Source organism: Equus przewalskii, chromosome 29, assembly GCF_037783145.1.
Source record: "Equus przewalskii isolate Varuska chromosome 29, EquPr2, whole genome shotgun sequence".
NCBI lineage: Eukaryota > Metazoa > Chordata > Mammalia > Perissodactyla > Equidae > Equus > Equus przewalskii.
Window position 1 is genome coordinate 38,528,839 of NC_091859.1, and position 14,872 is coordinate 38,543,710.

At 44.4% G+C, this 14,872-nt stretch overlaps 2 protein-coding genes across 2 annotated transcripts in view; one reads left to right on the forward strand and one right to left on the reverse strand.

Annotated features, from left to right (window-relative positions):
- Positions 1–2,523: 2,523 nt before the first annotated feature.
- Positions 2,524–10,491, reverse strand: PHF5A (PHD finger protein 5A). The gene is made up of 4 exons (XM_008528047.2): positions 10,379–10,491; positions 9,934–9,957; positions 9,251–9,417; positions 2,524–3,193 (listed from the first exon to the last, which is right to left on the reverse strand). The coding sequence occupies exons 1-4, from the start codon at positions 10,428–10,430 to the stop codon at positions 3,104–3,106; spliced, it is 333 nt and encodes a 110-aa protein (XP_008526269.1). The 5' UTR covers positions 10,431–10,491; the 3' UTR covers positions 2,524–3,103.
- Positions 10,492–10,575: 84 nt separating this feature from the next.
- ACO2 (aconitase 2) overlaps positions 10,576–14,872 on the forward strand; it is a 52,323-nt gene continuing 48,026 nt past the window's right edge. Inside the window, exon 1 of the mRNA XM_070599540.1 lies at positions 10,576–10,989. Coding sequence (XP_070455641.1) covers positions 10,900–10,989 — 90 coding nt within the window. The 5' untranslated portion in view covers positions 10,576–10,899. The remainder of the gene's footprint in view (positions 10,990–14,872) is intronic.

The window sequence follows — 14,872 nt, forward strand, 5'->3', positions numbered from 1 at the left end:
TTTTTAAGACTATTCTGATTTTTTGTGGCCATGCAGTTGGCTGAGATCATTATTCTAATTCTCTTCACAGAACTGTACACTGTTAGAGTTCAAAATTCAGCTTGTAAGGAATGTTTTCCTAACAGAGAATTTGGTATTATCATTATCCTAATTTCTAAAATTGAAAAGGATTTATTCTAAAGTTCAAGGCAGACAATAATTAAAGATTTGAACTTCAAGCCCAGTTACTTTATCTCAGGTGTTCTTAACTCATTCATTGTATTGTATTGTTCTCTTGGCCTCAGAAGAAAACAAACCAAGAACGAGATTATGAAATTAGGTGACAGAGGAGCAGAGGTCAGTGGAATTCACTGGGCTGAGGCTGAACTTGCTCCACTGCTGATGAGTGTGGAGGGGGTATGCCCTTTGAGACAGTGAGAGGCATTCATTAATCTTAAGCTTCTTTGCAAGACCTTTTAGAAGCATACATGCTGAGGCTAATGGAGCCAAGGTGGTGTTTTGCTGAAACTAAAGAGTAGTTTTTGAAACTGTAGATGCAAGATATTATGTGGACCAGGGTAATAAGCAAATTTTAAAAATTGATTTTAGCAAAACATTTTGACTCATATTACACATTAAAACTAAAGTTACTGTAGAATCAATGACAAATTCTAAGTGAAAATGGTCTGTTCTCGGCAACTCTTGACATACCATACCCCCACCTGACGCTTTAGAACTGCTCAGAGAGCTCCCCAAACACACCACCCTGTTCAAATGCGTCCCCCACACAAGTGTCTTCATCTGCCCACCCCACCCCCTCTGCCTGCAGGTTCCAACATATCCTTTAAAGCCTAGTTTATTATCTGGTTTCTTTGACTTCAATGATGCATTCAATACTGAGCACCTGCTACCTGCTGGGCAGAACAGACTTGGTTCCTGCCATCGTGGAACAGTCTAGTAGATGACAGTCAGTAATTACCAGATGCTGTAAACTAAATGCTTATGGTGCTACGTGGGAGTATAACAAGGGGGACTAACTTAGCTTGGGGGTCGGAAGAAGCATTTTGAGGAACTATTTAGCTCTGAAGCATGAGTAGGAGTTAGCTGAGCAAAGCGGGGCGGAGCGTTAGAGGGGGATTAACAGGTAGCAAGCACTGAGGCGGGGGAAAGCAGCAGTTTCAGGAACTGAAACAAGGCCCTGGGGCTGGAGCACAGAGAATGGGGGGCAGAGACGAGATGGGGAAGGCTTAAGGGTTATTTTTAGCCCTGTGGCTGTGACCTCCCCTCGCCTTCCTGAGGTGCCCCCGAGCTGGGCCCCAAACCCTTCCCCTGTGCACCTTCTGGGTTACACTGAGCTGTTTCTGGCAGGCTCCCTTACCGAATTCCTTGAAGGCAGAGATTATCTTAATTCAATTTTTGACACAATACATCACAAATCTGAATCAAGTTTTGTTGATCTAGACCAAAACCCTGCCTAGAAGTCAGAAGCCTCATTTCTTTCCTCAGCTTTGCCATTAAGTTGCAGTGTAACCATGGGCCAAGCTCCTGGATTCCTTAGGATTTGCCACTTTTTTCAATTCCACGGTGTCAAAGATCAACTTGCCCAGAAGTCTCAAATTATGAATCTGCCTCCTCAGGATAACTTCTTATCACCTCTAACACGCAGAAAGTAGTTGAGCTAGGGTAAAGGATATGTCTGGGGGCTGGCCCAATGGCATAGTGGTTAAGTTCACACACTCCACTTCAGCAGGCTGGGGTTCGTGGGTTCAGAACTCTGGTCTGGACCTACACACTGCTTGTCAAGCCATGCTGTGGTGGCGTCCTACATACAAAATAGAGGAAGGCTGGCACAGATGTTAGCACAGGGCCAATCTTGCTCAAGCAAACAAACAAACAAAAAAAGAGACATGTCTCAATTTGCCCTTAATCTGTTAATTTACTTAAAATAAAACCATACCCCAGGGGCTGGCCCACTGGCGCAACGGTTAAGTTCACATGTTCTGCTTCTTGGCAGCCCGGGTTTTGCTGGTTTGGATCCTGGGTGCAGACATGGCACCGCTTGGCAAAAGCCATGCTGTGGTAGGCATCCCATGTATAAAGTAGAGGAAGATGGGCATGGATGTTAGCTCAGAGCGAGTGTTACTCAGCAAAGAGGAGGATTGGCAGTAGTTAGCTCAGGGCTAATCTTCCTCAAAAAAAAAGAGAAAAACCATACCCTTAATGTGAATATATATGCACTTTATGAAACAAATCAACCAAGTTCAATTCTCCTAACTCATCGATTTGAAGACATTTTGTCTCATTCCCTTTACCATTTTTGGAAGCCATCCCTTTAGTTCAAAATTAAAGTTAGACAGGAAGGAAAAAATAGTAAGTTTCTAAAAATGACTTTGGTTTACCTATAATGAAAGGCATGGATGGTTTTAAATTCCTTCCCATAAGAGAACAAGGTGCTTAATGAATCCCAGTACGTCTATTTTGAATCACAAATTCCTGGGTGACTAAAATAAATTCGTAGAGTTAAACTTAAATTGGGACAGTGACTACCAGAAAATAAACACCTACTTTATTGATACATCAGCAACAGAAAGGGTTTCCAATTTCTTAGGAGAAAAATAACATGAACCAGCAGCCCCTGGAAAGTGTTATAAGATTAAATGTCCATGTTTATTGTTGGGAGAGCTTCCCCTCCCCCAATGCAGGTGTTTCATCAAGGACAACCACCATCAGAGCTGCTGCAAGAACAAGTTCCTCACCGTGGGTGGCTGCACAGTCAGCTCCTCAAACAGAAGACTGAAATGATATTATTACTGTTTTAGGAGGTCTTGGTGTAGAGAGAACTTAGCAATGTGGCAAGCAGAGCCCTGCTCCCTGAAGTGAAGACAAACCATGAACGAAGGTATCCGATTTCCTGATACAGGCTGCCAGAGTGCTCTGTGAAGAATCCTTTTCCATTCCTACCACGTGTCTGGGTGAGAGGAGAGGAAAGGGCGGAAAGGTGCCAGTGTACTGGCAAGCAATTCAGGTGATGCTCTGCACTCTGCTCCCTTTCTGCTGGCAGTAGTAGGCGTCTTTTCTGGCAGCTGCAGCAGCTTGATGGGGGAAGGAAGAGGCCACCCACCAATCACCTCTTCTTGAAACCATATTTTTTGCGTTCATAGAAGAGATCTGTCTTAGAGCTCCCCAAATTGACAATCTTTGGGCAACCATCTCTCTGGAAAACAGAAGAATAGAGAAGTTGTTAAAAAGTCTTGGAGCCTGAACTAAGAGGGATTTGAGATAAAAATAACCTTTGGATTAACGGTTTAGCCATTCATCTCACCAGTGCAGTTAGCCCATTCAATCAATCATTAAGAATTTACCTGGGGGCTGGCCCTGTGGCCGAGTGGTTAAATTCTTACACTTTGCTTCAGCAGCCCAGGGTTTTACGGTTCGGATCCTGGGCGTGGACAGGGCACCATTGGTCAGGCCATGCTGAGGTGTTGTGTCCCACATGGCACAACCAGAAGGACCCACAAGTAGAATATACAACTATGTACTGGGGGTGCTTTGGGGAGAAGAAGGAAACAAAAAGATTGGCAACAGTTGTTAGCTCAGGTGCCATTCTTAAAAAAAATAAAAATAAAAAAAAGAATTTACTAAGTACCTAGAATGTGCGCAGGGCCTGTCTACCTTCTATTCAGTGGCCTGCACGTAGAATAGTGGATGCTCAGCCCACTTCTGTTGCTAATACGATATGGTTGAGGTAGAATCTAAAATTCTTAAGACGTCCAAAGGGTTTTCTTCAAGTGACAGGCAAAAAACGGTAATAATCATCTACAGATAAAGCTCTCTAGCTCTCCTCTGCTATCCCAAGAAAAGAGAGAATACAACCAACGAAAAACAACTGAAGACTTTAGGAAAAAGTACCTTACACTTTAAATACCTAGGAGAATACTGGGTTTGATGTGTCCTTATTAATTCACTTAATTTTTTTTTTTAGATTTATTTTTAATTTTTCCTTCTCCCCAAAGCCCCCCAGTACATGGTTGTATATTTTAGTTGTGGGTCCTTCTAGTTGTGGCATGTGGGATGCCACCTCACCATGGCTTGATGAGCAGTGCCAGGTCTGCGTCCAGGATCTGAACCAGCGAAACCCTGGGCCGCCAAAGCAGAGCACGTGAACCTAACCACTCGGCCACGGGGCCGGCCCCCTCATTCACTTAATCTGGCACATGGTCTTGGGGGAAGAGTGCTCCTGTGCTGGGGAGGGCTGTTGCTGGTCCATACTCTGACTTGTAATGACATGCTCCCCTGGCCATTTTGTGAGCTTGAGTGGTTTCAATGAAGCCTCTGGGAAGCTGTGTTCTACAGAAATGATGACTCCATCAGTTGATCTGGGATGACAGGAGGAAAACTGGGGGGGTTGTACTAGAAAAAACCCTTCACAAGTCTGATGATTTTATTTAACATCCATGCCAAAGGATGTTGCTTCCCGTGACACTGGGCTATAGAATGAATTGATCAAGTCCTTAGACATCTCATTTCTAATTCAACTGATTTCTCTTTTTGGGGACTGCCATCAACACTGTACAAACATCTCTGAAGCCACACAAAACCAACACTGACATTTCATTATCTTCTAGAATACATGTATCACGTACTACATTGAGAACTAGCATCTGTGGAGTTTGGTGTGCTGAGGGAGCCAAGCTGTGGGCACAGCCCCACCAACGGCTCACTAGGGGAACTCAAGTAAGCCATGTAATCTGTACTGAAAGTCCTGGGAAATGAAGGAACAGCTGCCTCATCTGGCCCAGGGCAGCCTGATATCAGACACAACAGTGCTCCAAGCCCTTTAGAGATGCTAGGAAATTCTGTGGTATGATGACAGCCTGTTTAGGCTAATTGTGTTTTACTGACTTGTGCAGTGGGCAAGTCACTTCTCTTTGGACTTGTATTCCCCAAATGTAAAGTAACGGGACTAGATCAGGTCAATGTTTATAAACTGTGGAGCCCTAGAGAGTTCTAAGAGGTGCCAGGTGATGGTAGGACCCAACCCCAAAGCTGTGCAGCTCTGTTCTCATTCATGGCTTAGGTTAGGACGGGAGGCTCTGGTTAGCTTTTGTTGAATACTCCTGTGTATGGAGAGCATGAAAAGGAAGATGGGGGTCAGCCTCAGTGGCCTAAAGTTCAGCGTGCTCTGCTTCCGCAGCCTGGGTGTGGTTCCGAGGTGCGAACCTATACCGCTCTGTTAGCAGCTATGCTGTGCTGGTGGCTCACATACTAAAAAACAGAGGATTGGCATGGATCAGATGTTAGCTCAGGGCTTCAATCTTCCTTAGCCAATAATAAAAAAAAAAAAAAAAAAAAAAAAGGAAGATGGAAGGCCTGTTAAGAAACTTTGGAGGATGGTACAGGAGAATATTTGTGAGTTGAGCTAGAAGATATTTTAAAAATACGTGTAAATGTCTGCCTGACGGCAGTAGCTCTTTCAACTACACACCTGAATACTAAAAATCTCATCCTTTCTCAATCCTCCCCTGAGGACTGACAGAGTTCCCTATTCATAGCACAGGGAACTTTTATTTTAGGCAGCTGTGGCGTAAACTGAGTGCCCATGGTAAATACGTTTTATGACCACTTAATTTCTAAAATTTTACAAAAAAGTAGACACTAGACTGCCAAATTCTTGTTTCCATTATACTGAACAAGAAACATCACCAGGAGATGTCTAAGCTGGGCTTCTATAGCAACCACCAAGGAGAACTCAATGCCCTTGGGTTTCCTTCCTGAGGAGGGCTGTGTGTCAGGTCCATTTCTACGTCAGGAAAGCAAACTACAAAAATTACCCTGAACCAGTGATGAAAACCAAGGACTTTCAAGTAATACTTTAAAACCAACACTAATCACGTACCAAAATATAACATACCAAAGGGAAATCTGTATAAAACTGAAAGGCAGGAAAAGGCAATTTAAATTATTATTTTTTTGCAAGGAAAGATCTGCACCGAGCTAACGTCTGTTGCCAATCTTCCTCTCTCTTTTTTTTTTTCCCCTCCCCAAAGCCCCAGTGCATGGTTATATATCCTACTTACAAGTCCTTCTATGTGAGCTGCCGCCACAGCACAGCAACTGACAGACAGGTACTGTGGTCCCACGACCAGGAAACAAACCCCAGCCACCGAAATGGTGAGCGCTGAACTTTAACCACTAGGCCTTGAGGGCTGGCTCAATTTAAAATTTTGAGATCAGAAAAACACACTTATTGAAAATAGGTCCACATCTCTGTTTCTTACAAACAGTAGCAAAGAATTATGACTAGGTGCCAGTGGCAAGACCTGCTTTATTAAAAGAAACTAAAAGGTGAAATGTTCATTCTTCTGGCAACTGTTTAATGAACACCTATGATGTAAAAGACAGACTGCACACTGGTTTGGGGCCTTAACAATCGTAACATGTTTTCTATCTGAAACTTTTATTTTCAAAGACTTTCAAGCCCCAATAAATGTTTCCATGAGTTAACAGGGATTGTTACTTCCTTTTCCGTAGAGATTTCCCTAAAGCCACTGGAAGCATGCTGGTAGCAAAGCCAAAACTTGATCATGGGCTTTCTGCCTCCCAGTCTGGTGTTTTTTCTAACAGGGCTTCCCAGAGGCAAAAAGAGAAACTGTCCCCTGGCTGGAGAAGTGGTAGAGAATGGGAAATCTGTGAATTAACTTTGAAAAGTATAAAATATCTTTTGCATCTGTCTAACTGCTCTGCTCTTCACTTAAATGGGGAGAAGAGAAGGGGAGAAACAGCAAGAGAGGGGCACGTCCTTAACTACCCCTGATTTGAGTGAAACCACGTGTCCTCAAAGGAGATGAAAACATCTTTGATATTACAGCGGTTTGTGACCTAAAGCTCATGCTTACCCAACAAAATCTTATTCCTTAGTATTTAATTCCTCGCCAGAAAGAAAATTTAATTTAAATTTTAACTTTTCTCTTATTAGGGGGGCAATAATGAAAAAAAAGATGTTAGGAATCAATGAGTTAGAAAGATCTGAGTTCTAGCCCCAGACTTGCTATTTCTTAGCCATGTAACCTTGGGCCAAGTTGCTTAACATCTCTAAGCCTTAGTTTCTTCATCTACATCACGTAGAACTTTTAGAAAAGAATATTCAGCACGGTACCTGGTATACAGCCAGAACTCCATAAATACTAGCTGCTGTTTTCTCTGTTTTCTGGTTGGGAGAGTTGAGGAAAATGGGAAGTAAAGGAATCAGGGGCTAAGGGGATCCGCATGAGGCCGCGCTACAAGAAACTACAAATTAGTCCTCTAGCAGCAACGCCCACAGATATTATCCCTGACTCCTGAGTATTCTTGAGGCTCTGAGACACTATAGAGAACACTTAGCTTAGTTTACTGGTCGAATTCCCTTATAAATTATGAAAGATGCAGGAAGAAAAGAAGAGTGACGGGGCTGCTTTGGTTGTAGGAAGATTTCTGCATAGGAAAAAGTCTCAGGTGCTTAAGCTACAGGATGATCTGTAAGGCTCAGAGGCTGGATCATGTCACTGGACTGTTTTGTGTTCCTTGGAAACTATCGCTGAGTAAATGTGACCTAGATGCCATCTCAAATATCCTCAGAACATTCCTATATAATGTGAAGTTGGGGAAGTGACGTCTAGAATAATTCTCAGGGACAGAATGAGGCACAAGCATCCAAAGGTATCAGGTCACACACCACATGCAGAGGAGTCAGACAGCAATTAACATTTATTAAGCACTCTCTGGTTGCAAGCTTATTCCAGATAAGAACTCTAACTACAAACCTGCAGAAGTCCAAGAAAATGTTGTCCTTAATGGACTCTTTAGTTAAAGAACTGCTCAGACTTTCTCTTCACTGCTGCGGTCTTACCATGGTTTCACTGCTTACAGACTATAAATAATTACCACACACCTACTACGTACCAGACCCTCTGGAGGGGGATCTCCTATGCATGACTTATAGGGCAGCACCAAAAATGTGGACCATGCCGGCAATACATGCCAGGCCCTGAACCAAGAACTGGGGGAAAGGAGAGACAAATACAGGTCCTTTCTCTGAAGGAGTGTAACCTAGCTGGTGGATCAGATCAAGCAGGATATGACTTGATAATCAGAGGGAAATGCAAATCAGAGTTTAGGACAGGAGAATGTTCAAATCACCAACTGGAATTATGTTTTTAGTATCTATGACCCTTCTCATCTCCCTAGATAAAAGACGACAATGGTGTAAGAAACAGTCTTATCCGGCCAAATGCATAGACTGCGGAGGTGGCTGGGTTATTTCTCCTCAACATAGGCACATCCGACCAAAAGGACTTACAAAAGGACAAGATGGTGTAATGGGGACACCATTAGGTTTAGTCAGACAACCTGGGCTTGCCACTTATCAGCAGGGTGGGGGACCATAAAATGGGGAAGATGATAATCTCTATTTAACAAAGTTCTTGTGAAGAATAAGGGGTGTAACATCTATACATTACCTACTGTTTGCTCATGAGAATATTAAGAATTATATCTTTGCCTTACCCTAGATTAAGTAACTGGCTATCCTCTATGAGCCAACTGGTACTATATCACACTTCCTTTTGTTGTGTCATAAGAAGAAAACAAGCTAATCTATGGGTTTCCCCCCCCCCAAGAAGCCTGCTGCTTCTAATCTAAAGGAAAATGGTAAAACTTGCCTTTGGCATAAATCTACAAGCCCTCTATCCTGGCATTTGGTTCAAGGAATTGAATAACTAGCCACTGCCACCACACAATGTCAAGGGGCAAAAATATCATGAGACAGAATCAATTCTGCAATATCAAACCAAAGGCATTCTTTAGCCGCTTAAAGCTGAAATCAACCTGAATTGTCCCAAATTCAAATGTCACCACATCCACCCAGACAGTCCTTAATGACAGCAAAGAGAATCACTGAGTGGCTATTACATATCATGCACTATGCTGGGACTTAGAAAATGCAGGATGTTGTTTCTAAATAAAAATAATCAGAGAGACATCAAAGGAATAGAGAGAGGGCTCTCCAAATTGCTGGTGTTGACAAAGACTTGCTTCTCCTGCATTTCTGCCCCTGATGCAAAATAACTGCCTTTTATCGGACTACACCCAGTTTGGCTCACAGAACTTGCAAAAATTATAACCTGACTAGATGAAGACAGTAATCTCTACCTACCATAGGAGGTTTCCATGGATAGCAATGTGTTACTAAATAAAAGGAGGAAAGATCAGATGGAAAGGTTAGTAATACACTCACATCCTTCTCCTGGATGGTGCACTCCTTACAGTAATAGGCATCGGAGACGCCAGGGCCTCCACAGATCACGCAGCGCCCCTGGTAAGAGCCGTAGTTACACTCATCACATATGCGCACCAGGGTGCAGGGACGCACATAGGAGTCGCAGATCACACACTTGCCATCACCTGTGAGGAAAAGAGAATGGAGTTATGCCCACTTGCAAGTACCTCCTCGAGTCCTCTGCCTTCCTCCTGCTATGGGGAAATACACCAATCTCCTTCTGACAGTGACTTTAGGGCCCTCTACTTTGGCATCACAAAACCTAGCTTACCTGGTGTACATCTCAATCCCCACAACACATAGAAAAAGTTAATCGCCTAATATGCAAGGAGACTAGAACAGCACCTGATGGATAAGTCTGTATAATTACCAGCAAAACACTGTGTGCTGGGGATGGGGTCATGCTACTTCCTGTTCAAAGCTAGAGATTTTCTCAAAACCTAAACATAATATCTAAAACGTGCAAGTTGGGGTGGGGAGGTGGAGGGGACTTTGGCTGCAGCCTGGCATTCGGTGTCCACATACTTCCAGGCACATCTACTCAAACCCTTCTTTGTGGCACCACTGGAAATGCCCGTTTGCTGGCTCCACAGAAACTGAGTGGGAGAGGTGGGGTGTCTGGCAGGGCGTGTTCCACTCACATTTTTCACACAGTCTTCCGATGGCTGCAAGATCAAAGGCAGTAAGAGTATAATTAGAATTAAGGTTTAGACGAAGACGAGAAAAACATCCTTGAGTATGGGGTGGGGACAGGAACAGGGACAGCAGTGAACGCTGAGGGATCTTATCCATCTTATCCTCATAAACTTCGATCCGAACTAAACCCACACCCTCTTGAAGCCCCTCCCACGTCTTGGGCAATCTGAGTTTCTCCCGGCTCCACCCTGGCCACTCGCCTCCTTCCAGCACGCGCGCCCCCGCCTCTTTTCATCCGAGGCCACAAAACCGCGCGCTCCTACACTACCGACGTGAGGCGGGAAACGTGGGGCCTCCGAAGCAAGACCCTAAAGAAGACAAGAACCCCCGGGCCCTCCCGTTCCTAGTACCATCCCCACCCAGACAGCCAGGGGCAGGAAGCCGTCTCACCAACACCAGCCTGCTTGCGGCAAAAGATCAAGTCCGGGTGATGTTTAGCCATAGCTCGCACTCAAGTCGGCCACCGGAAGCTTGGTGAACTTCCGTCCGACCTTTAACCCCTATTATTCCTGCCTCCTGGTCGCTGTGATTGGTCCTCCAGGCTTCCATCACCGTTTACAATCTTTGCGCCAAGCCTCGCTCGCTCTCGCGCGATTAAAACCCTGAGGCTCCAAAGACGAGTTTCCGTCGTAGTTGGGGGGCCAGGTCCTGGCAGGTGCGTGAAAGTCATAAGGAAAAATACCTTTCTCAGGTTTGGATGGGAGAGACACATCGCAAAGTGCAAAGATGAAATTTGCACGTCTCTGAGACATCACTGCGCCCTGTATTTACTTTTACGCCCTACTTTTTCCTCTCCGGTGTTCGAGAGCCCCGCCCACTGCGCTCGCAGGGCGCTGGTCCCTCTGCGGAGGCCCCGCCTTCGCCGCGGCGCGTTTCTCCTCTGGCCACGCCCCCCCGCCCGAAGGCTTTAAATGCGACTTTTGGCACGTCATATTCCTGCGACCTCATCTTTGTCAGTGCACAAAATGGCGCCTTACAGCCTACTGGTGACCCGGCTGCAGGTGAGCGAGTTTAGGGCCTTCGGGTTTCACGGGGGCGGGGTGCCTCCTACTGTGCCTGCGGCTGTGGGCGAGGCAGGGCAAGGCGGGCCCAACCTCTGGCCGACTTTCCGTGTACCTGTCCCAACCGCGGGCCCAGCGCCGGTGCCCGCTCCTCCGGCGCCCGAGGTCAAGGCGTCCCCGCCTCAGTCAGCTCTCACAGCCCAGACCCCGCTCGACGGGAAGCGTGGGTCCGAGCAGTGGCGGCCTGGTGAAGAGTGGAGGCAGCTCTTTCTCCTTTTTGAAGACCGCACTCTCCTCTCCCGTAGGGTTCCTTTCTGTTCCTCAAGGTGAGGACAAGGTGACTGGGGGGCGCGGTCATCGTTGAGCCCGCTGAGCCCGGAGCCTGAAGGTCTTGCTTCTCATCTCTCAGCAGCAGAGACTTGCTTAGCCAGGTGCATCTACGGTTCGCAGGCCTGGAGTCTGCAGAAGAAACTAGCACTGTTACATCTTATGAGGATTCTGCAGAACATACAGTATAGCCAAGAATGCAAGGGGATCTTCTGGGCCCAGACGTAGTAAATAGTAATGATAACAGTCTCTCACCTTTGCACAAGATTGCAAGACCGTTTTTAATTCCTCCTCATATCATTCGATTCACTTACTCATCTGGTGAGGTGATTATTCTCATTTGATAGGAGATGAAACTCCTAGAAAGTAGATGAAAGTTCTTGTTTTGTGACTGTCACTGAAGTGCTGTGACCTGAGTATGCCCTATTTACCCCTCTGTTCTCCTTGTTCTTGTTAGCCTGTCCTCACAGAAGTTTCTGAGCTGGAGTGTGATCCTTGAGCTGACGTTTGTATTTGTGAGAGCACCAGTATGGAGTATTTTGAGCTCACAATTAGTTGCTTTTCACTTACTAGATGGGAGGGTAAAGAGACTCAACAGTTAGTTTGACCTTGACTCCTGTTATGACTGCCAGATGGTTTTTTCACTCCTAACTTGACAACTCTAGGAAGGTGTTATACTCAGAGGTTCAATATCAAGCCTGTATTTTGTTAATAAAAATAAAGCAAGCCTTTATAGACATTCTCTGACAAGCTTTTACATTAAACTTTGTGAATCTACTTTGAATCAAGTGCGATAACTTTGACTATAGAATTTAAAAAGTAGTTATGTGCTATACTTTTGGGAAGCATTGTGTTACTAGAAGTTATTTTTTTAAATCACATTGCTTAAATTTAAACTGTATGGTTTAAAGTGAAATCATCATTTATCTTGAAATACTTCTGATCTCTCAATTCTGGGCAAAGATGAGGGATTTGCTTTAATTATCTCTCCCAGTCTTTTGATTCTATAGGTTAACAATGTGGGAATAGTTGTTTTTTCCCTAATCCTTCTGTCCTAAGATGTTGCAAAGTCAGGCAAGATTATTTGTTAAGATAAATGATTACAGATTTATCAAGTTTGGAAGAGAGGATTTATATCACAGTATTTTTGAACTGAAAAATGATCTTGGAAAGCATGAGTGTTAGACTGATAGAGAAGGGGATCTGGGCCCTGGTTCATATTCCGCCCTGGCCCTGTGACTTTGAGCAAGTTATTTCTGAATCCCAGTTTGCTCATCTGTCAATTGGTGATGGATCTTCATTGACAAACGTTTATTGCGTACTTGGTAATCAGCTTCTACCCAGATTGTTGTGATGATTGATATAAAGTGATGAGAAAGTAGAATTTTTTTTTATGATCATCATGTGGTCCAGCCCCCTCTTTTACAGGTGGACAGTCCAAGACCTTGAGAGCCTTGGTGAATTCCAGTAGCAGAGTCAGGATTAGAATCCAAGTCTCCTTGTTTGTTCATTTAGCTAAGGTGAATGAACAGCATTATACCACACTGCCTCCCAATAGCCAGCTGTCTTAAGTAATGGCCAGCTAATACTGTCCTCTGAGAACCTTGTAAATTAACCTCTTTTTGTGTTTGACTACATTTGGGAAGTGATGGTACTGCCTTGGTTGTCATATCCGCAGAACCCTGTCCGTGCATTCAGTTTATTCCTACCGCATTCACCATGAATTTACTCAGCACCCACTGCTTGCTCTGGATACAATGATAAGCAAAGCAGACAATTCTTGTTCTCATCATGGAGCTTCCACTATATTCTAATGTATTCTACTGCAGAAGGCCTTAAAGATCTCTATCAGTCAAAATATTTTTCTTGTGACCTCGGCTGGACCAAAGGTAAAAGTAGATAATACAATGATGGCAATTACTACTATCACTAAGAGTAGCTCATATTTACCTTATTGTGTGCCAGTAATCTCTCATGACCCTGTGAAATAAGGCAGACCTCTTAGCCCTGTCTTATGGATGAAGAAACAGGATTAGAGAGGAAACACACTGTAATGGTTAAGGGCATGGATTTTGACATCACGCTATCTGAATTTGAGTGTTGACTCTAATACTTGCCAGCTGTTACTTCACCTCTCTGTGCCTTTTATCCTTATCTGTAAGTTATGGATAGTAATAGAACACTGACTTATCTAGTAATCATTTTATTTATTTTGTTTTATTTTATTTTTTTTTTTTGAGGAAGATTAGCTCTGAGCTAACATCTGCTGCCAATCCGCCTCTTTTTGCTGAGGAAGGCTGACCCTGAGCTAACATACGTGCCCATCTTCCTCTACTTTCTGTGTGGGACGCCTGCCACAGCATGGCTTGCCAAGCGGTGCCATGTCTGCACCTGGGATCCGAACCGGCGAACCCCGGGCTGCCGAAGTGGAATGTGCGCGCTTAACCGCTGCGCCACTGGGCTGGCCCTAGTAATCATTTTATAGTTGCAAAGTATCTATAACCCTGCCTATACCTAGTAAGCTGTATAATTGTTTATTAAATAAAATAAAATAAACTTGGTTAGGGCCTTAGCCCTCATTGTTAGCAGATATGATTTGACTCTGCACCTTTTGGTTCCAAAGCCTGAGGTCCTAGCACTGCTCTATACTGCTTCCCTTTGGCATCAAGACTCAGCCTGTCCACCAGGGTAGCGTTAATGCGCCATATCCTGAGAACAGTGTTCTTTAAGTTGAAAGTGTTCTATTTGACAGTACCTGCTACCAGGTAGTGAGATTAGAAACGGTGAAGACAGTGGAGGTGAAAGTTTTGAAAAGCCATGCTACTCTCTGGTGTTCATTGTTTATTTTTGTATAGATGACTGTGGATGGTAAATAAGAGGGGCTGGGCACTTGCAGATACAGTTTTTAGGTCTTTGGTTTTGCCTTGAGGTACTGGGGTGGTGAGTTCTCATCTTGTGACCTTGGGGAAGTCATGTAACCTCTTGCGTGTAAATCTGAGATGGCACTTAACTACAGAGAAGTCCGATGTATTTGGCTGAAGTTCAGTTCTCTATAAAATGCCATGTAAGAAAATATTCCTTTGGCTGGGAAACAGGTCATTCTGGTTGCGTGTTCACTGTGGTACCTTCTCAGGTGTCCTGTCATCAACTGTTGGTTTGAATTGAGGGAATGAATCAATGATTGAACGGATGAGTAGACAAACTTCCAATCTCAGATTTGGGCAGAGGGAGTAGAAGCACCATCTTGAGGACTGGGGGGAGCACACAATTGCCTTTTGAGCCAACTGTTCCCAAAATGTTTATTGAAATCTTACTATATATGCCTAGCACTGTTCTAGACACTGGGAGTGCAATAGTGGACAAGAAGAGTGGAGCTCATATTGTAGTTCTGGGGAGACAGAAAATAAACAAGAAGACAAATAGGAAAGTTGTAGCTACTGAGTGCTACAAGGAAGGTAAAATAGAATAGTGTGGTAGAGAGAGTAGGTGTGGGGATGTGGCATGGCTTTAACTGGGGTGGTTGAGGAAGGCCTCTCAGAAGGGGTGACATTTGAGC

Coding starts and splice junctions, on each gene's coding strand:
- PHF5A (XM_008528047.2), bottom strand. CDS start 10,430: ATGGCTAAACATCACCCGGACTTGATCTTTTGCCGCAAGCAGGCTGGT. Junction 9,958..10,378: donor CCGCAAGCAGGCTGGTGTTG/GTGAGACGGCTT, acceptor TTGATCTTGCAG/CCATCGGAAGACTGTGTGAA. Junction 9,418..9,933: donor CGGAAGACTGTGTGAAAAAT/GTGAGTGGAACA, acceptor TTTTCCTCACAG/GTGATGGCAAGTGTGTGATC.